At 48.4% G+C, this 23042-nt stretch overlaps 1 protein-coding gene across 2 annotated transcripts in view; it reads right to left on the reverse strand.

Annotated features, from left to right (window-relative positions):
* The window catches only part of ZFAT (zinc finger and AT-hook domain containing), a 185525-nt gene that overhangs the window by 136970 nt on the left and 25513 nt on the right, over positions 1-23042 (reverse strand). For both annotated transcript variants that reach the window (XM_030875874.2, XM_060286942.1), the window contains exons 2-3: positions 16381-16557; positions 3026-3277 (exon numbers count right to left, since the gene is read on the reverse strand). In XM_030875874.2, coding sequence (XP_030731734.1) covers positions 3026-3277; positions 16381-16557 — 429 coding nt within the window. The remainder of the gene's footprint in view (positions 1-3025; positions 3278-16380; positions 16558-23042) is intronic.

Consider the following 23042-nt stretch of genomic DNA (forward strand, 5'->3'; position numbering starts at 1 on the left):
CATTTCTGAAAAATGTATATGAACATACACAGAAGTGAGAAAGACCTTTCTTCACTTTTTTTACACAGTGTAATAGACCTTATACCTAGGCAGTGAAAGTTTGGATTATTTTTACTTTCTTCTTAGTATTTTTTATATCATTCCAGGTATTAAAAAAGAAAACAAATAACAATGATAATATCCAATTGGTACTCTTGGATACTTTTGGAATCTAAATTGGTGTGAGCTTTCTAGGGGGCAATTTGGCTATATGTAATACACTTTCTGGCCCAGTAGTTCTACTTTTAGAAATTTATCCTACAAAAATAACAAACAATAATCCACACATACACATATATACACATACACAAACGCATACATATACATAAGGGAATGTTTATTAGAGCAATATTTATAACAGCAAAAAATATGGAAATAACCTAAATTTCACTAAATGTACCGTGGTTGGCATGAACAACGGAATACTATATGGTGTGGAAAAGTGACGCCGCAGAGCTCCATGAAAGATCCTTTCAGTGAGGGCCGTGAATACCCAGGTGAAGAGTCTGCACTTTCCTGTGAAGGGGAGACACTGCAGAAGTGTGTTTTGGGAAGAAACCCCCGAGGGCAGCACAGCCTGGGGGAACATCCACGGACCGGGCTGAACTTCTCACACGCCCTCCAAGTTAGATCTAGGCCTAAGGCCTGGAGGAATCAACAGCCAGAATGTTCGGTGCTGCTGAAGAGGATATCCCTGATTTCTAACCACAACTGTGCAGAAAGCCCAGGAGTCTCTCAGAGGGGGACTGACAGGACAAGCCAGCCGTGTGAAGGCACAACACCAAAACAGACTCTCAACGAGACAGCCCTGAATGAGCAGAGACACTTGGGTTCTCACAAGGACTCGGGCCAGTACACGCAGAGCTGCCCTGATGGCTAGATCTGGCCCCTCTGGTTAAAACGAGACAACCATTGAGTATTTGTGCGAGAAAAAGAGAGCGGGGGCCGGGGCGGGGTGCGTGTGTGGGCGCGTGCGACACACTCAGAGGGCAGGTGACGTGGGTGGAGAGAGGAGGGGAGCAACTGCATCAGCAGGGCCGGAGGGAACGAATCCCCTGGAGATGAGCGCCTCAGGTGCAGGGCCGTGGCCTCCTAACCCTTCCGCCATCGGCCACCTTATTGCTAGAACTCTGTGTATTTGCCGAAAGGACATTAGGCTCTGAAGCAAGATGCTGCTTCCTCCGAAACCACCGTGCTCCTGCCCCGTCTCTCACACGGTGAGTACTCACGCTCTATCTTGGGACGGCGGCCAGCCCGCTGCCTTACCTTGTTTGAATCCGTGTCCAGTATTTGCATCAGCCCCTGCAGCCTAGTAAGAGCTCACGTGGTCACCTTAAGAGCAGTTTAAAGGAAAGAACAACACTTTGTGTTGTCTACAACTTGCAACAGGTGTTGGCAATGAGCCTTGGCCACCTACCTAGATGTTTGATAAATATGAGGTGATGTCTCATCTCAATAATTCACCCAATCTGTGCTAGGATTTTACACACCAAGGGTCTTGCTCCACTGTTGGGAGGTGTTTCTAGGACTTAAGAATTGGGGTTCAGAGTCAGACAGTCTGGGTTCAAAGGCCAAGATCCCTTTCTAGCTAAAGAACCCCGGACAAATTGCTTAATGTCTTAGTGTCTGAATGCTCTTATCTATAAAACAGGAAGGCCAGCAACAGCACTGAGTCCATATGGCTATGAGTAACAGTAACAGCTAACATTTATGGGGTGTTTCTTTTTTAACTTTTTATTTTATATTGGAGTACAGCCTATTAACAACGTTGTAACAGTTTCATGTTCACAGCAAAGCGACTCAACCATACACATACATGTATCCTTTCTCCCCCGAACTCCCCTCCCATCCAGGCTGCCACGTAACATTGAGCAGAGTTCCCTGTGCTACACAGTAGGTCCTTGCTGGTTATCCATTTTAAGTATAGCAGTGTGCACATGTCAGTCTTATGGGGTGCTTTTGAAACGGCAAGTACCGTTCTAAGCACTGTACGAAGTCCTGTCTCACTGAATCCTCAGAGTAATCATATTAGCTAGTGCTGTTTTTATTCCCATTTTACAGATGAGGAAAATAAAGCAGAATGAAGTTAGTAAGTACTAGAGCTAGGATTCAAACCCAGGCAGCCATAGTCCAAAGCCCAAATCCGTAACCAGAACTGCATGCTTAGCGTGATACAAAACACAGTAAGAACTTCCTAAATTCTCAGACGTGGTTTGAAAACTTCAAAAATGGTGCAAGAATCAAACAAAAACAGCAGCACGACAGCAGAGGCCCTCAGCTCTCTGGTGCAATCTTGCCGTTTCGGTCCTCCTAGAAAGCCGTCTAGGTGACGTTCCCTACTCACACTCACATGTCCTTCGGCCTCTTTTAGAAGTTATTTCAGAGCTGAAGCCTTGCTAAGTACTTACCTGGAGGAAGCACCTGGTATTCTTTACTTTCTTCAAGAATACCTGCCACAATCTAGGCCATCAAGATCACTCACTGGGGCCTCGAGCATCCCAGTGTCTGCTCTTCTGTTCACATGGTCCCACTCATCCACTGAGACACCCTCCCTCCTTTACTCCAAATGCCACCCAAACTGCGACACCAGGCTCAGTCCGGAATTCCCATCAGAACACTTTCTCAACTCCTGATTTATTATCCTGTAACACTTTGCATTTTAAAAGCCCATTGTCTTACCCCAAACATAAGCTCGAGAGCACAGAGACTGTCTGACCCTCTCTGCAACGCCCCCGCAAGCGTCTAACTCAAGTACCCACCGTGACCTGCGCTCTGGGGGCATCAGCTACCAGGTGATACACTCGATTCCAAGATGATGTACAGTAACAGTCAGTAATCATTGCAAAAATGAGCACTTTCCAGATAGGTGGGACATGTCTAAATATGTGTGATTTCCAAGTAACAAGTGAACACGGAAGCACGGATGTGAGTAGCGACATCCGTGTGAGTTATCAGGTGACGCGGTCGGCCCTCGGGCAGCACTCACCGGCCTCTCCCTCCTCCTCGCCCAGGTCCAGCACGATGATGCAGATATGCTTCCGCAGCTGGCGTGGGTTGGAGAACTTCCGGCAGCACTTGCTGCACTCCAGGCTGCTGGGAGTCAGGCTGCCCCCTCCCTCGGGGGCCCGCGGGCTGTCCCCGCTGGGAATAACGTTGTTTTCCGCCAGTTCCTCTTCGGGGCTGGCCTTCTTCGTGGACCCCTTTGGCCTGCCTCTCTTCCTCTTCATGACCGAAAACTCTATGAAGGAAGCAAGAGGGCACCATGTAGTCACAGGAGGCGACAGTGCAGGGCATGCACTCAATTTCCAAGTGTGGAAATACGTTTGGTTCCACGTTTTATTAAAAGAGGAAAGTCTAAAGCAGTTCCAGAAATGAACAGCTGCAAACAATCTTTACTGCTAATATCTCTGCACCTCTATGCTACTATATAATCAATTCTGTAATAATGTGACTTAAGAATATCACTTTAGGGCTTCTCTGGTGGCGCAGTGGTTGAGAATCTGCCTGCCAACACGGGGGACACGGGTTCGAGCCCTGGTCTGGGAAGATCCCACATGCCGCGGAGCAACTGGGCCCGTGAGCCACAACTACTGAGCCTGCGCATCTGGAGTCTGTGCTCCGCAACAAGAGAGGCCGCGACAGTGAGAGGCCCGCGCACTGCGATGAAGAGTGGCCCCCGCTCGCCGCAACTGGAGAAGGCCCTCGCACAGAAACGAAGACCCAACACGGCTAAAATAAATTAATTTAAAAAAAAAAAAAAAGAACATCACTTTATCAGAACCTTTGCACGTGCTTCTTCTGTAAGGCGGGGAGGACGTTTCTGTTTTTGTTTTTGTTTTGGCCGAGCAGCCTGTGGGATCTTAGCTCCCCGACCAGGGATCAAACCTATGCCCCCTGCAGTGGAAGTGTGGAGTCCTAGCCACTGGACCGCCAGGGAAGTCCCGGGGAGGATTTTAAGTTGTGACCATCAGCCCCCAGTTCACAAACCAGGCTCCTTATGACCCACCATTTCCACTGAAATCCAGTTCTCAGAAACTTGCTAAGGACTTCTTTGCAAAGCGTTCTCAAAGGCTGCTTGGCTTTTCATGCTCTTAATGAGCTACACAACTATTCAGACTATTTCAAGGCATCATAATTATTAGATGCAAATTGTTCTGATGAAAAAGAGAAAAAATAATTACAATCTAAAGCCACCAATTACAGGACTGAAGACAATATTTTTCAAGTTTCCTAGAAACAAAATGATTTAAATGTCATGATCAGAGCTGCTTCAGAGTAAGTTTCAAATCATTTTTCATCTTGTATTTCTTCTTAATTAGCATTCATTGTTAAGGCACTTGTCTCCAAGGGAAGGTGGGAATTAAGATGGGTGAGTGGGGTCAGGAGGCATCGTGCCGTTGTGTGAAGGTGGAGTGGTGTGTCTTAGGTGATGTGACTTGAGGGGTACCCAGAGAAGGCCAAGCAGGGGGCCAGCACAGCCTGGCCGCCATGCCATCTTTGGAGAGCCACCTGTCTGGCTAAGGCACGGCATGTCAGCAGCCCTCTTTGCATCTGAACATCAGGGCAGAGGAAGGGTCCTAGCTTCTAGCACCATCTTGAGGGAATGTCATCTGCGGAATTATGATACGTTCAAGGTCCCTCCTGCTCTCCCCAAGGCTACGGTTCTGCCCAGAAAACGTCAGCCACAGTGCCCACTGCTACCACCGTGAGGACCCCTTAAGTGGGTCACTTGTGCTCCCAAATCAGACAGGAAAGCCATGGGGCGGGCGAAGAGGGCAGGAAGGTTCCTGAGCAAAGTCTGCAGGGAAAGAGCAGCATGACAATGAGGGCTCTGGACAGAGAAGCCTGCTGTGACGTGGGGTCCCCAAGAGCTCAGAGGGATCAGGCACCAGCATGGGGGAGGAGCTGAGACGGGGAGCTCCCTGCAGAGCAGAGTTTCCACTGAGCTGCAGTGCTAAGCATGGCTCCCCCTTGACCTAGAGCTCCGAACCAGGGCCTTCCGTGGCCAGGGCAGCCCAGCCCAACACACAGTCACTGCCTTCCTTCTATCTCACCGGACATGTCGGAGACGAGGATGGGGGTGGTCAGGAACAGGGGAGAAAAAAGTACTAAACAACAAGAAAGCAAACGAAGAGACCAGAACAAATGAGCAAGGGCACAAGCCCCTTGGATCCCTCTGGCCACACTGAAATTTTACCAAGGAGAATGTCAGCTGTGTGGACAGGAGGCCCAGCCAATGTGGAAGGGAGGCTGGAGGGGGAGGTGAGGAAAGGGAGGTGCAGTGAGGACAAACTCTTCACCTCGAAGTCATTAAAATTCTCCTCCTTATTACTCTTTACAACAGCAACTTACTGAAGCAGCAGTTAATAGAGGAGCAGAGTTCGCGAAGAGGCTACAAAACGCCCACCTCGTGTCCCATCCGCTGAGCTGCAGAAACGTGTTGCTTAACAGTTTGTAGGAGACCGTGGTCCCAACCCTGATGCCAGACTCCGCACCCCGCCACGCAGACTGAGGTCCTCCTCTGAAATGTCCTGAGGATGCAGCTGTGTAGTGAAGAAGGGGCTTTACCCGTAGAGAGGTCTGCCCTCAGCCACTGAGGGTGAGCTCTAGGCCCCTGGAAGGCCCTGCCTGACAGCAGTGCCCATGTGCACAGGGGCTTTAGCCACAGGACTAACGCTGTGACTTGTTTCAGGGGCTCTGCAACAGGTCAGATCAGTTCCGACCTCTGGATGAACTGGAGAAGAGAGGTCTTAGTCTGACCCCCAGGAGAAGCTGGAGACTGGGGGACAGCCACGTGAGCAGTGTGTCATCGAGCCCCAAACATCTCTGGACACCAAAGGCTCGGGTGAGCATCCCTGGTTGGAAATACTCGAGTCCTGTCATGTAATGTAGCCAGAAGAAGGCAGCGGCGTCCAGGACACCACGGGTGTGGGAGGGGGACCGAAAGCCCCTTGTCTAGAACCCCCTCCCCCATCCCGACCTCACCCAGGCATCTCCCCCTTTGGCTCGTTCTGACCTGTACCCTTTTTGTTTAGAACTGTCATCACAAGTACAGTGCTTTCCTGAGTTCTGTGAGTCATTCTAGAAAATTATCCAACCTGAGGGAGTCCTTTGGGTGCCTCAAGCTCGTACCTAGCTGCAGAAGCGTGGGTGGCCCTGGGAACCCTCAAATTTGTGGCTGGCGTCAGCAATCCTGGGCAGACGTCAAAGTCTTGCAGAAACCGTGCCCTTCCCCTCAGGTTCAGATTCGGCACTCATGGCAGCAGGGTACCCAGCGCCCTCTCCCTGGGGACGCCCAGAGCAGGCGGCAGCCGCGGTGCCCACGGGTGCGACCCCTCTCCCCACACAGCGGGAGTGCAGCACGGCCGGCCGGACCCAAGAGTCATGCATGTGCCTCTCCACAGGCAGGACCCCCTGAAGACTGAGTCCTGTCCCGATGGCTTTTTATGCCCCAGCATGTGACCCGGTGTCCCACCCAGTGGGCACCCCGTAAATCGTGGTGACTGCACCCCAACAAGCAGGGTGCAATCTGCCGTCAAGGAAGAAACATAAAATCAGCCCTGAAAGCTCTGGAAAACCTCTAACACGACGGTGACAAAACTAAGCTTACATCTTGCTGCATCCATAGTCCAGATCCTCAAGACCAATTAGTTAGCTAAACATGAAACAGGCATAGATGCACTTGGCACCATTTAAGCCCCGAAAACGAGTTGCTGCTGTCAACTACCCCCACGGTACAGAAGAGCGGAGAAGGCAAAACGGGGCGAGGAAAATCCTGTCGCCTCTAAATTGACACATTTTAATGGCGTCTGAATGGAGGAAATTTCAGTTCCTGCTCCTGTTCCCTGAATTCCTCTACTCAGGCATCACTGAACTCTGTGGATTTTGTCCTGAAGACACCTGCCCGTACACCCCGTCTCCGCTCACCTAGACCCCTGCACGGCATCTCAGAGTCCAGCTTTCTGCTCTGGTCTCTCTCAGCCTCCACCCCGTCTCACTGCCACTCTCTTGCTCTAGAACTTTCCATTGTTCTTGAGGACTTTGCCCCACGACTCTGAGACCTGGCTTTCCAGGCCCTTTATCGCACAGTTCACCCTACACACGTGCGCACGCGTGCACAAACACACAGAAACACACACACGCGCATGCGTGCTCGCTCTCTCTCTCAACCACTCAGGGCAGTGTTCTAGGCCTCCCTAAATATGCAGAGGGAACACCTGCCTCTTTTTTGCTTCCTTGTGCTGTGCGCCCTCCTGCACCCCAATCAGAACCCTAACTCCAGGCCCAGTTCACATCTCAGTACCTCCTCTGTGAGGCAGCTCGGCCGACCCTGGCTGGCCCCGCAGTTGCGTGTAAGGCACACACGTGTGCAAGCTCACCCACACCATTTCCTGACTGTGTTGCTCTCTCCCCACCTTCCATCATACACCCTGAGGTCCCACAGGATCTCGGGCAGAGCTGGAGACGTAGCAGATACTTAATACAGAAATACACACGTTGATCGGCTGCTTAATAGGAAAAGATGCATTTCGAAAACAAGGCATTTCCTAGGTCCCAAGTTTCCAACAGGAAGAAAGGGGCAAGCCACGGTGCATCTCGACCCCGTCCCAAATCCACTACTGGGGACAACTTCCTCACAGGCAGAAAATTATCCTTGTAGAGCCAAGACCTGACCTAGCAAGGGACGGAAAGAATCAGCCCAAAAGATGACACGAGCATCATGAAAGAAACCTCAACATTATCAAAAATCTAATAACATAAGCCCTTTATGTGTACATCACTCAAGTTCGTGAGGCACTTTCGCAGCTACTATCACATTTTATCCTCATAAAAACCTTCAGAGATGGATGCAGCAAATCTAACTCCTCAATAGGAAAAGAAACGAAGGACCGACCCAAAGGTTGAAGGGACTTGGCACATTTTCCAGGACCTTCCACTGAGCTGGCAGACCCAGGATCTGGGTTCCTTCTTCACCGCCCAGATCTTTCTGCTGAGTCTGGTGGCCCTCGGGTCAGTTCTGGACATGGTAGTGGAGCCAAGGGGTGCACTGCAGAGAACAGCAGCTGGGAGTTGGGCAGGCCTAAGTTCAAATCCCCGCCAGCCTCAGTTTCTAACAGGAAAAATAAACACAAAACTGCCTCTATTCTATACAGTCACCATTGATAAACAGCAGTCCATTGAAATGCTGAGCACAGCACTTAGAAGGTGATCGACATATGGTGACTGCGCATTGTTATGGCTACAGGCGTGCGTGTTCTGACTTGGACTGTCTCTCTGAAGACACTATTACCTTCCCAGTCCGTCCGCTGTTAGATCGTGTGATTCCTCGACGTACACCCGTTCTTGTTCATTAAGGCACTTTTGACTCGATTTCTTCATTTTAAAACGTCTCACACACCGAGAAAGCCAATATAGAATTAGAGGTGTATAAATTCCACTCTGCCTAAGACCAAGGATAAAGCCAGCCTTCCAACTCCCACTTTGCAGCTCAGCCTCCAGCCACACCAACTCGAGAATTTAGGAATATCCTGAACCACTAACACTGCCAGGCCCTGACAGTCAGCCTCCCCAACATTTAGCTCCCAGGAGCCCAGGCAGCAACAGAGGGACAGTGAATGATGTCAGAAGCAAGGGACCGTGGGTCTTTTAGGGGCATTTAGGTTTTCAGGGACGCAGCACCCCTCTACAGGACAGGCTGCAGCCTGCCCTATAATGCAAAGCTCCAGGGAGGCAGAGGGCACCCCAAGACTGCTCCCTGTGGTTTTAGCAGCGATCATGTGGAAATGCCACATAAATAACAGCAACAATTAACAATCACTAGGCACATATGTCTCAGGCACATGCTAAGCCCTTCACGTGCATTGCCCAGCAAATCCCTGAGGATTTCCCATTCTACAGAGGACACTGAGGCTTAAGAAAATTAATCAGGGCTTCCCTGGTGGTGCAGTGGTTAAGAATCCGCCTGCCAAGGCAGGGGATGTGGGTTCCAGCCCTGGTCCAGGAAGATCCCACAGGCTGCGGAGCAACTAAGCCCGTGCGCCACAACTACTGAGCCTGTGCTCTAGAGCCCGTGAGCCACAACTACTGAGCCACGTGCCACAACGACTGAGCCCGCGCACCTAGAGCCCATGCTCTGCAACAAGAGAAGCCACCGCAATGAGAAGCCCGTGCACCGCAACAAAGAGTAGCCCCGCTCGCCGCAACTAGAGAAAGCCCGCGCGCAGCAACGAAGACCTAATGCAGCCAAAAATAAATTAATTATTCTAAAAAAAACTGAAAGAAAAAAAAAAAGAAAATGAATCAGTCTGCCCCAAGACCCAGAAGTAGCCAAGCTAGGATTTGAACCCAGATCTGTTTGCCTCAGTCCGTGAACCTCACATCCACGCCAGTTAGGTTAATATCGGAGCATAGAAATAGCACATTTTGACCTCTACTCTGAGTTCTGCGGGAAAACGATGATAGTTCACCCAGCCTCAAGCTTCAGTGTGACCCAACTCCCGACCTGAACAGCCGATGGATACACAGTGGGTGGGAGGGCTAGAAGGGCACCGTGCACACACCAGGTTCTAAGACGTTAGGTACTAACATGCATTTGTCTCAGAATCCGTTTTTTAAAAGGCTAATATCTTATCCCCCTTTAACAGATAACAAAAGCCACTTGCCTAAGCCACCAGCAGCCCCTCCGCGGCTGTGGTGCAGACTGACCCCTGCGTGAGGGCCACAGAGGGCAGGCGGGGGCCTGTCCCCATCCCTGTCCCTGTCCCAGGTCAGGCTCCACCAGCAGGCGGAGCGCCCTGCACTGCCTGCGTCAGCCCTGAGCACTCTATCCTCAGCCACCCAGAAAGAACACCCACTGCTAACTCATCAGCCCAGGATGGAGACACCTTTTTGTAATCCCCACAAAAGCAGCAGGTGCGCCAGCGCAGCCGCAGCATCCCATGAAAGCCCCAGCACTGAAACCTGAGTCCATCGGAGCCCGCTGCCCCCAGGCTGCCTGCCAGAGCAGACAAGAGGGCTCGGGGCTCAGAGGCTCCTGGGACAGCGAGTCCAAGATGCCTACACACTCAGAGTGACTTTATTCGTGGTAAGTGCCCAGAAGAGACAACACAGATTTAAACTTAGACGGCAACCTCCCCTGCGAAGCCTCCTTTCACCCTCCAACTAGACCACGCGTCCCCCCTCTTTAGCAGCCCAAACCTAATCCCAGAGGAGCACCTTCCCCACTGCACTGAAACCTCCTCTTTGTCCAAATGCCACCCACCAGCCAGGAGGCAGCACCAGCAGGACAGTGCCTGGGCCTGCTCTGTGCTCCCAGCACCTAGCACAGCACCCAGGCATACAGCAGGTGCAATTAAGGAATAAATTAAGAAGGAGGGAAGGGGAAGGGGAGAGAAGGGAGAGAGCAAAAGGAGAAACGCAGAGTTCCTATTGGAAGTATGAAAGGGGAAGATGATGGAAGAACCAAAACCCGGCTCTCAGCAGACCCACGTAAATTCCTGCTCAGGTAAGCCCAGTGTCCCCGCCTCCATCAGGATGAGCAAGTGTGTGCACACACTCACCCATCACACACACACACACCCAGTGCACACTCACCCATCACTAACACACATTCACAGATACACATGCACACATTCTCTTTTACACACTCATGCATACATACAAGAGGGAGAATGAACTTGGTCCATTAAGGAATTTTTTCCTTGGACCAGAGCCAGAGATTTGATTAGCAAGAAGGGAGAAAAATAAAAGGCTCTTCTGCAGACCTTTGCCAACACGAGCAAAAGAGATTAAAAGGCTATAAAATAAACCAGAGGATTTAGGAACCTTCATGTTATAAAGGGAGGCCAAAATAATAAATCAATTACTACTCAGTTAAAGGTTTAATTAAACCATTTCAAGCATCTCTCAACTTGAAATGAACTGTGAAGGTTAAACCTGAATGGAAATCATTAGAGAGAAACTAAGATTCTGGAAATCTCAAACTTTATAGACTTGGACAAAGAGGAGAGAAAGGACTTGCGGTTCTTAATGAAAGACTTTTGAAGAAATTTTCTCATATTAACAGTCTAAGTCTAATTAAAGTCTTAAGAAATACTTTTTAAAATTAAATTACACAGGCAACTAATCTTCCAGTATATACACGCACCCACACACCCAAAGAAAATGTATTCAGGAAGAATTTAAGTGAAAAGTAAATTAGTTAATAAAGGAAAATAACTTTTAAAAGAAGTTCAAAGGTAAGAACCTGATCATACCAAGAGCACCACAAGAGCACCGCACGGTCAGGCCACTCAAGATGGCTGTACTCTTGCTCTCTGTCCATCTCCTGCCTGACCAGGGCTGCTTCACCTGCACCCTACTCACACGACTGACCTTCCTGTGTACTTGACCCAGGCCCCAGCTAGTGATAGCTTGTCAAAGGGGCAGTGAAGGGCGTGCCCCTCGACTCGTTTCCCTCCTAACTAATGAGCCCAGCTGACATCAATTTCCCTGTAACTGGTAATCTCCCCTTCCCCCCGGGGACGAGGGCTACCAACATGTCCTGCCCTCCACGCCCCGCACACGGTGGGGTGTCCCTCCCGGACTTTGCTTCAGACCTGTAAGCTCCCCCACCCATTAAACCCCTGATGCCTCTGTTGCTGACTCTGGGCTCTTTCTTCCGCCCTGAAGCTGGGCAAGCACAGGCCCTGTAGGCCTGCAGGATGCAGCCCAACAACTGGAGGAGACTCCCGTGAGCGCCGAAATGTCGGGAATGGAAAGCTGCGGAGGCCGTCCACTAGCATGCGGGGCCCGAAAACTGCGGGCGTAATCTCGGGACAGGTGTCCACTAACACGTGGGCTCCAAAGTTGCAGGGAAATCCCAGGGTGGCTGTCCTTGCTGAGCGAAGGCTGCCGAGAGATCTGGAGCACAGTGCCCTCTAATGGCTCTGCTATTGTATCTAAGTGAGCCTTTTGTAATTGGTTAAGCTAGCTCTCTAGAAGGAACTGGTATTTCTCTTGTGCCTTTGAGAAATGATCTACCTAGGCTCCCGGGAACTTTCATCTTTTGTGATCTCTAAGAGTAAAGGAGAAAAAAGAGCCTCTAGGTAAACTCTATAGAAATAATTATGTTTTGGGAATGTCTGTCTAAAATAGTCTCTCCAGATTTCGGTAACTTGGAAACTAAGTTAAAAGAAAAAAATTCATGGGTCATTTCAAATAGGATAAAATATTAGAACATTAATTGCTGGGTGGGTCTAAGCTTATCTACCTATGCCTGCTTAGGAGAGGAAGACTAAAGCATTAAATTTTCCAATCAGGAAATGCAGAATGACTTGCTTATTGGTTTTTGCCAGAGGTTATGGTTTTCAAGGGATAAAATTATAATCAGTCATAATTCTAGTTATTGTAACCAAGTTTATCGATTACATTGTAATCAGGTGTTTAACCATGACTTTTTAAGTCTTTCATCTTTTATAGACAGTTATTGTTTTACTCTGATGCTTTTGCAAAAGTGTTTCATCTTCAAGAAGATTCACAGTTAAGCACATTTTGACAGTAACAGGTCTCTGATAAACTTTAGAATATACTGCTGAACTGGGTAAGAAATTAAAGAATCCTAATGGAAAACCTGATGGCTTCATTAAAAGTTAACAGAAAGATTGCTTACTGAGTGAACTGGTCAATATGGTTATAATTTTTATGGGTTTTGTCTGGAATGTTCCTGGTTTGATCTGTTTTGCAGATAGAGAGAAACCCTTCCCCTCAAGCTGGTTATGACTTACAGCAACTGGGTAAATTACACCTGTAGAATTGAAACATTTTTCTTTTCTCTCTGCCTGGTCCCTCCAGAAATTGGGAACTCTAGGGTTCTGAGCAGCCTTATCAGATGAATGGGAAAGACCGTCTCCTGGCATGTACAGGAATCTCAATGTTTTAGGGACCGAGAAATCCATCGAGGCAGAGCCTGACGGCAGGCCTTTGGCACTGTTTTCCTGGCCCTGAGAGGCCTTTTGGGAATTCAGTCTGAGCCTCCTGAGGAGTTCCCCCTCAGCCAGTTTGGAGGAGCCTATGTGGTCAACTGACCAGACTTATATTGCCAACAAATTAATTTTGATTGGCTGAGTTTGGTGGAGATGAGGGTAATTTTAGAAAGAACAATATTATGTTTCAGTGGATGTTAAATTCTAGTTCTGTTAATTGAGGTCTGTATTTATGAAAGTTATTGTGTTAGCCATACTTTTGCCCTGATGTTCTGGATTGAAAGAAAATGATCTAGTGAAACTGTCACAGAGTATAATCACTCATGAAGTACGACACTGCTTGCTTTAAGTCTGCTGCTAAAAGCACATGTACAATGCTTGTGTGACAATTGGGTATAAGTAATAAAATGTATAACCTATAAAGTGTTTCCCCCATTAACATACCTGAGCCTGTTCACGAGATCTGATTAGTTTTCCCCCAATGTGAACGACTAGGTGAATATACAGGAGGCCTAGCACCCACATGATCTGAACCTGGGGTAGGAGAAAGCACCCCAGCATCTCGGGACAAATGTTTTGATCATCAGTGCTTTCTACTGGAAGATGTGCAATCAAAAGGGGAAATGATGGAAAAATCTGCACATACTGCAGTATGGGGAAGTCATTCCGGCTTATACATGGTTTAACTTAAACTTTACTGACCAGAGCAGCCTGTCTTTTGGCCTTTCAGACAGGCATTGTACATCTGCTTTGGCCATTGAGGAAGGGGATGCAATGGAAAGCCAAAACGGTTCAGACATCCAAGGTAAAACTAGGTGGCCATTGTATATACGATTTTAGACACGTTCTCCTATTACTGGAGAGTTTTCTGAACTGTATCTCAGATGTGGTTACTGCTCGTATTGTGCTAAATTGTCATGATCTCCCCTGCGTTGTGCCTGTTAGATGTCTTACATTGCGTCCCTAGCCTGAGCGAAGGAAATGAGTCTAGTTGCTGAGTGTCCAGCGAGATGCCGCTGCCGCCCTCCCCCAGGCTTCCATGAAAAATCGACCTGGCTAACGCGACTATGTGGGGACTACCGACCATGGGGGAAGACGACTCACCTCTTCTGGTCCCATGTGCCAGTACATCAGAAGGACCCCCATCGGTAAACATTACTGTACAACTGACTGCCTATGAGCCCCCCCCGGGCTACGCTGGGTGGAGTGGAATAGGCTGGCTTCTGGACACACAAGTCCAACTAGTGGGATTAACTGCTTTTTGGTTAGAAAGACCTAATGGGTCCACCCCTCACTGCACCCAACATAACATGGGTGGCAGACCTGTACTGTGACTGCTGACTCCTGGCTAGGCCACCAGAATGTTCCCCTTAAAGCCGGGCCTTCCCCTCCCCATGGGGTGGCTCTGGGTTTGTGAAAACCAGACATGGCCTTACCTTCCTCATAACTGGACAGGGCACTGCTGCCATTGACTCCCTCTCCATTGACCTTATACGCACTTGGCTCCAAAATTTGCCCACATCGTGGCAAATGACTGCTCTGAGCATACAGTTCTAGGTATCTTACTCATGATACTTTGGCCGTATTGTACTGTGGTGTCTGGTTGCAGTGTCCCCTACATACCTGACCCCAGGGATATCAAGGAAGATGAGCGGACCAAGACTGTAAGGGTCGTGCAGGGTACGCAGGGTGGAGGGTATGACCAGGCCCCTCAGATGGCTGTTCTTTTGTTCTGTCCATCCCCTGCCCGGTCAGGGCCTGGTTCACCTACACCCTACTCACATGACTGCCCTTCCTCTGTCTTGCCCCAGGCCCCAGCTAGTGATAGCTTATCAAAGGGGTGGTGAGGGGCGTGCCCCTCGACTGGTTTCCCTCCTAACTAATGAGCCCAGCTGACATCAATTCCCCTGTACCTGGTAACCTCCCCTTCCCCCGGGAGCAAAGACTGCCCCATGTCCTGCCCTCCACGCCCCGCACACGGTGGGGTGTCCCTCCCGGACTTTGCTTCAGACCTGTAAGCTCCCCCACCCATTAAAACCCTGATGCCTCTGTTGCTGACTCTGGGCTCTTTCTTCGGCCTTGAAGCTGGGCAAGCACAGGCCCTGTAGGCCTGCAGGATGCAGCCCAACAATTGAAGGAGCAGCCAGGAGATGGAGGAAACTCCCGTGAGTGCCGAGATGTTGAGAATGGAGAGTTTTCACCTTATGCCACTAACAGTAACAAGTAGAATTTCTCCTAACTTCTCAACAACTCAATCTTCTGTCAGGCATGTTTCTCTGAGTACCCTGGGAACGGCCAGAGGGACTCAAACAAAACATTTTGTGTCTGGAGTCTCTCCTTGTTAACGGTGTCAGACAGATGATCAGTAAGCCAGCCTCTTCAGAAATGCCAGTCTAAATATTCCCAAGAAAGAGCAATTGGATTATTAGTGTGACTAACGAATCCTGCGACGGGACGTTTACTGCCACAGATCGAGCTTCTGCACAGGAGACTGGCCATCATCTCTCATCGTATGAAAATAGTTTTGTGGGGACTTTTTCTGACTCTGGTTTTCAGCTGCTCCTCCTATACTATATATTTCTTCGTCTGCAGGGACCTAATTACAGTGCCTGGATGGTTTCTCTAATCCATCCACCTGCTGCATCTGATGCCATTCAGTAGGAAGTGTCTGGACACTGCAAACAAGATGTGTCTCACTTCTGACACTGACTATGAACCTGAAGGATTCTGCGAATCAAAGCTCTGCGATGGGAATCCCTGTTGCAGGTACACATGAGCAGTCCAGCCGTGCTGTTTCGAAGATTATATATCCTTATTCATTCATGATGTATGTTATCATAACAGATTCCCTCTCATCTTCTTTGTTCCAGGCATCATCCTTGGTGCTGTCACCATATCTTTGACTTCATCCTCACAGACCCCCTTGCGACAGGCAGATTTGTCTTCATTTTTCAGATGAGCAAAGTGAGGCTCAGAGGAGTAACATCATTTGCTTCAGGTAATGCAGTAGCAGGTGCTGGCGCTGGGTTAAGCACGCTTGTCTGACAATAAGCTCGTGCTTTTTACCCGGCTGGATGGTGTCAATTCCTTTCATTTATTCATTCATTCATTCACTCATTCATCCCTCCATCTACCAACCAGGCATTGGAGAAGCACCTACAGAGCCTGGGTACAGGGAATTCAAACACACAATCTTACTTGAGCAGATCTACAAATGGAAATTATTGTGACCTCCGGTTGGAGATTTGGATTTTTATGAGACCCTATGCCCACCAGACAGAAACTGAGAATCAAAGTATTTGAGAGCAAATAAGCATCATCATCGCCCTCAGGCACACCATGGGCGTGCCGCTCTCGCCCAGCACCCCAGCCCCCTTACCATCTCCAGTTTTGCCTGGGTTGGTGGGTTCAGGGGTACTCAGAGGCCTCAGGGGAATGATGATCTCATCCACATTAACCCCCTCTTCTGCGTGCTTCTCAGAAACGTGGGAGAGGAGTTCCGATTGACTTGGTGAGAAAAGGTTACAACATTTACACATGAAGATGGCTGGGTTTTCTGTAAGGAAAAAGAAAGCAAAATATGTTATTTCATCTTCACCAAAACAGTGACTACATCCAAATGCCAAAGAAAAATACTGAAGGTTGCTCTTCTGAGCAATCGCCAGGCACCAACAGGTGTGTCCCTCTGGTGGACGCTGCACAGCCAGGCAGCTCACTTCTAACTTCAGGTGGCCCCGGTTGCCAGAAAATTCTTTTTTCAATATTCCAAAACCTCAGTCCTTCTGGACCGGGTCTAATATGGACCTCCCTGTTACCCTAATCCACTCAAGAGCCTAGGTTCGGGATTCACATAGCAAAGTAAGAAATGAATATGGAACTTGAAAATTAATGCAACCTTCAAATGAATGAACCACACTGACAACAATGAAGTATTCTAGTGAGACTCACTCAAATTAGGTGCAAGGAGAAAATGATCAAAACAGCACTTCTGAAGAGCCAAGCACCTTTCACTGGCGGGCACAGGAACTAAGAACAAGGAGAATGGGAAGCTGTTGCTTGCTTAAGCCATTTGATTCCTATTTAAAGCATTACCACCGTTCACAAATATTTATTAACAGTCCATTATGGTTCATCCCATTATACTAGGCTGGAAGACATATGGGGAAAGCAACTCATTTTTGAGTCCAATAAAATAATTACAGGCACATATAGGAATATTAACTTTAGGATCCAATAACAAAAGCTAGATTGTTTTCCCACATTCACACTGAAAGGAAGAATTGGTATGATGGCTTTGAAGGTTCAATTTCCAACTCCAGACCCTAAATGCTGTAAAGCTGGATGAACTCGGAGAGGTAGTAATGATCTCTGTTGCAACACTGAACAGGACATGCAGGTAACAAGTCTCCTCTGCAGCGGGAACCCAGGAGGCTCAGTAAGCCACGCCCTGATTCAGTGCAAGCCTCCACCTACCCAGTGCTCTCGCCCGGCCGCTGTAACCGCTGAAAATCCACCCCACGCTGCCGGGCCCCCGACACGCACCACCGCCAGCCTCACGGGGACTGTTAACACGGCCTCGTGCAAGGCGTCGAGGCCACCGACTCTGCCAATGGCGAACAAGTCTATCGCGCCTCTTCCTCCCTCCTCGGCCCCGTGCTCACAGCCAGCTGCCGACTGTTTTCCCATTTCACTGAAGCGGCCAGAAGACGGTGCCAGAGCCTCCTGGAGCAGCCGCCCACCTGCCGCTCCTGCCGGGAGGAGAGAGGGCCCAGCAGCGGCACAGAAGGGGGCTGAATGCGGCGTGGTTCACCCCGGGGCAGGCAGAATGTCGAACACGTTCCAGCAGCTCGCGGAGGTGAGAGAAAGCAGACCAGCACGGAAACGCTGCTGATGCTTTCTCACTTATACAACGCACCCCGAGCGCCTACACCTGGAAGACTGCTCGGCCGGCCCTCACCCGAGAAGGCACAGGACAACGCCGGGGCTTCCCTGGTGGCGCAGTGGTTGAGAGTCCGCCTGCCGATGCAGGGGACGCGGGTTCGTGCCCCGGTCCGGGAGGATCCCACATGCCGCGGAGCGGCTGGGCCCGTGAGCCATGGCCGCTGAGCCTGCGCGTCCGGAGCCTGTGCTCCGCAACGGGAGAGGCCACAACAGTGAGAGGCCCGCGTACCAAAAAAAAAAAAAAAAAGGGCTACGCCGTGTCCCATGTGCTCCAAACCCCAGCCTCTCCCACCGCCTCAATGACATGTTCTCGAAACTCTGCTTCTCTTCAGTTTTAGTCAGAATGTGGCAAAGGTACAATTCAAGGCCCAAGCATTTAAAGCCTAGTTATTCAGAAGCCGGTTAGGGCCTAAATCCACTTCAGTTTTAGGCAGAAACTTGCTGAGGTAGAATCCAGGGCCTAAGCACTTTAAAGCCTAGTTATTCAGAAGAGGGGGGCTTCCGGGAAGATGGCGGAAGAGTAGGACGCGGAGATCACCTTCCTCCCCACAGATACACCAGAAATACATCTACACGTGGAACAACTCCTACAGAACACCTACTGAACGCTGGCAGAAGACCTCAGACCTCCCAAAAGGCAAGAAACTCCCCACGTACCCGGGTAGGGAAAAGAAAAAACAGAGACAAAAGGATAGGGACGGTACCTGCACCAGTGGGAGGGAGCCGTGAGGGAGGAAAGTTTCCACACACCAGAAGCCCCTTTGCGGGCGGAGACTGCGGGTGGCGGAGGAGGAAAGCTTCGGAGCCGCGGAGGAGAGCACAGCAACAGGGGTGCGGAGGGAAAAGCGGGGAGATTCCCGCACAGAGACTCAGGGCCGACCGGCACTCACCAGCCCGAGAGGCTTCTCTGCTCACCCGCCGGGGCGGGAGGGCCTGGGAGCTGAGGCTCGGGCTTTGGTCGGAGCGCAGGGAGAGGCCTGGGGTTGGCGGCGTGAACACAGCCTGCAGGGGGCTAGTGCGCCACGGCTGGCCGGGAGGGACTCCGGGAAAAGCCTGGAGCTGCCGAAGATGCAAGAGACTTTTTCTTCCCTCTTTGTTTCCTGGTGCGCGAGGAGAGGGGATTCAGAGCGCTGCTTAAAGGAGCTCCAGAGGCGGGCCGAGCCGCGGCTAAAAGCGCGGATCCCAGAGACGGGCATGAGACGCTAAGGCCGCTGCTGCCGCCACCAAGAAGCCTGTGTGCGAGCACAGGTCACTCTCCACACCTCCCCGGGAGCCTGTGCAGCCCGCCACTGCCAGGGTCCCGGGATCCAGGTACAACTTCCCTGGGAGAAGGCACAGCACGCCTCAGGCTCGTGCAACGTCACGCCGGCCTCTGCCGCCGCAGCCCCGCCCTGCACTCCGTGCCCCTCCCTCCCCCCCCCCCCCCCCCCCCGCCCCGGCCTGAGTGAGCCAGAGCTCCCAAGTCCCCTGCTCCTTTAACCCCGTCCTGTCTAAGCAAAGGACGCCCTCCGGAGACCTACATGCAGAGGCGGGGCCAGATCCAAAGCTGAGCCCCGGGAGCTGTGCGAACAAAGAGAAAGGGAAATCTCTCCCAGCAGCCTCAGGAGCAGCGGATTAAAGCTCCACAATCAACTTGATATACCCTGCATCTGTGGAATACCTGAATAGACAACCAATCATCCCAAATTAAGGAGCCGTGTGGATGAAAGGTTCTTGGTGCTGCAGTCAGGAGTCAGTGCTGTGCCTCTGAGGTGGGAGAGCCAACTTCAGGACACTGGTCAACAAGAGACCTCCCAGCTCCACATAATATCAAACGGCGAAAATCTCTCAGAGATCTCCATCTCAACACCAGCACCCAGCTTCACTCAACGACCAGCAAGCTACAGTGCTGGACATCCTATGCCAAACAACTAGCAAAACAGGAACACAACCCCACCCATTAGCAGAGAGGCTGCCTAAAATCATAATACGTCCACAGACACTCCAAAACACACCACCAGATGTGGACCAGCCCACCAGAAAGACAAGATCCAGCCTTATCCACCAGAACACAGGCACTAGTCCCCTCCACCAGGAAGCCTACACAACCCACTGATCCAACCTTAGCCACTGGGGACAGACACCAAAAACAATGGGAACTACGAACCTGAAGCCTGCAAAAAGGAGACCACAAATACAGTAAGATAAGCAAAATAAGAAGACAGAAAAACACACAGCAGATGAAGGAGCAAGATAAAAACCCACCAGACCTAACAAATGAAGAGGAAATAGGCAGTCTACCTGAAAAAGAATTCAGAATAATGATAGTAAAGATGATCCAAAATTTTGGAAATAGAATGGACAAAATGCAAGAAACTTTAACAAGGACCTTGAAGAACTAAAGATGAAACAAACAACGATGAACAACACAATAAATGAAATGAAAAATACTCTAGATGGGATCAATAGCAGAATAACTGAGGCAGAAGAACGGATAAGTGACCTGGAAGATAAAATAGTGGAAATAACTACTGCAGAGCAGAATAAAGAAAAAAGAATGAAAAGTATTGAGGACAGTCTCAGAGACCTCTGGGACAACATTAAATGCACCAACATTCGAATTATAGGGGTTCCAGAAGAAGAAGAGAAAAAGAAAGGGACTGAAAAAATATTTGAAGAGATTATAGTTGAAAACTTCCCTAATATGGGAAAGGAAATAGTTAATCAAGTCCAGGAAGCACAGAGAGTCCCATACAGGATAAATCCAAGGAGAAATATGCCAAGACACATATTAATCAAACTGTCAAAAATTAAATACAAAGAAAACATATTAAAAGCAGCAAGGGAAAAACAACAAATAACACACAAGGGAATCCCCATAAGGTTAACAGCTGATCTTTCAGCAGAAACTCTGCAAGCCAGAAGGGACTGGCAGGACATATTTAAAGTGATGAAGGAGAAAAACCTGCAACCAAGATGACTTTACCCAGCAAGGATCTCATTCAAATTTCATGGAGAAATTAAAACCTTTACAGACAAGCAAAAGCTGAGAGATTTCAGCACCACCAAACCAGCTTTACAACAACTGCTAAAGCAACTTCTCTAGGCAAGAAACACAAGAGAAGGAAAAGACCTACAATAACGAACCCAAAACAATTAACACAATGGGAATAGGAACATACATATCAATAATTACCTTAAATATAAATGGACTCATATATTTACTGTCTACAAGAGACCCACTTTAGACCTAGAGACACATACAGACTGAAAGTAAGGGGATGGAAAAAGATATTTCATGCAAATGGAAACCAAAAGAAAGCTGGAGTAGCAATTCTCATATCAGACAAAATAGACTTTAAAATAAAGACTATTAGAAGAGACAAGGACACTACATAATGATCAAGGGATCGATCCTAGAAGAAGATATAACAATTGTAAATATTTATGCAGCCAACATAGAAGCACCTCAATACATAAGGCAAATACTAACAGCCATAAAAGGGGAAATCAACAGTAACACATTCATAGTAGGGGACTTTAACACCCCACTTTGACCAATGGACAGATCATCCAAAATGAAAATAAATAAGGAAACACAAGCTTTAAATGATACATTAAACAAGGTGGACTTAATTGATATTTATAGGACATTCCATCCAAAAACAACAGAATACACATTTTTCTCAAGTGCTCATGGAACATTCTCCAGGATAGATCATATCTTGGGTCATAAGTCAAGCCTTGGTAAATTTAAGAAAATTGACAACCACAACGCTATGAGACGAGATATCAATTACAGGAAAAGATCTGTAAAAAATACAAATACATGGAGGCTAAACAATACACTACTTAATAACGAAGTGATCACTGAAGAAATCAAAGAGGAAATAAAAAAATACCTAGAAACAAATGACAATGGAGACACGATGACCCAAAATCTATGGGATGCAGCAAAAGCAGTTCTAAGAGGGAAGTTTATAGCAATACAATCCTACCTTAAGAAACAAGAAACATCTCGAATAAACAGCCTAACCTTGCACCTAAAGCAAGTAGAGAAAGAAGAACAAAAAAACCCCAAAGTTAGCGGAAGGAAAGAAATCATAAAAATCAGATCAGAAATAAATGAAAAAGAAATGAAGGAAACGATAGCAAAGATCAATAAAACTAAAAGTGGTTCTTTGAGAAGATAAAATTGATAAACCATTAGCCAGACTCATCAGGAAAAAAAGGGAGAAGACTCAATGGAATTAGAAATGAAAAAGGAGAAGTAACAACTGACACTGCAGAAATACAAAAGATCATGAGAGATTACTACAAGCAACTCTATGCCAATAAAATGGACAACCTGGAAGAAATGGACAAATTCTTAGAAATGCACAACCTGCCAAGACTGAATCAGGAAGAAATAGAAAATATGAACAGACCAATCACAAGCACTGAAATTGAAACTGTGATTAAAAATCTTCCAACAAATAAAAGCCCAGGACCAGATGGCTTCACAGGCGAATTCTATCAAACATTTAGAGAAGAGCTAACACCTATCCTTCTCAAACTCTTCCAAAATATAGCAGAGGGAGGAACACTCCCAAACTCATTCTATGAGGTCACCATCACCTTGATACCAAAACCCGACAAGGATGTCACAAAGAAAGAAAACTACAGGTCAATATAACTGATGAACATAGATGCAAAAATCCTCAACAAAATACTAGCAAACAGAATCCAGCAGCACATTAAAAGGATCATACACCATGATCAAGTGGGGTTTATTCCAGGAATGCAAGGATTCTTCAATATACGCAAAACAATCAGTGTGATAAACCATATTAACAAATTGAAGGAGAAAAACCATATGATCATTTCAATAGATGCAGAGAAAGCTTTCGACAAAATTCAACACCGATTTATGATAAAAACCCTGCAGAAAGTAGGCATAGAGGGAACTTTCCTCAAAATAAAGGCCATATATGACAAACCCACAGCCAACATCGTCCTCAATGGTGAAAAAACTGAAAGCACTTCCACTAAGATCAGGAGCAAGACAAGATTGCCCACTCTCACCACTCTTATTCAACATAGTTTTGGAAGTTTTAGCCACAGCAATCAGAGAAGAAAAGG

The sequence above is a fragment of the Globicephala melas genome, chromosome 17 (assembly GCF_963455315.2).
Source record: "Globicephala melas chromosome 17, mGloMel1.2, whole genome shotgun sequence".
In the NCBI taxonomy this organism is placed as follows: Eukaryota; Metazoa; Chordata; class Mammalia; order Artiodactyla; family Delphinidae; genus Globicephala; species Globicephala melas.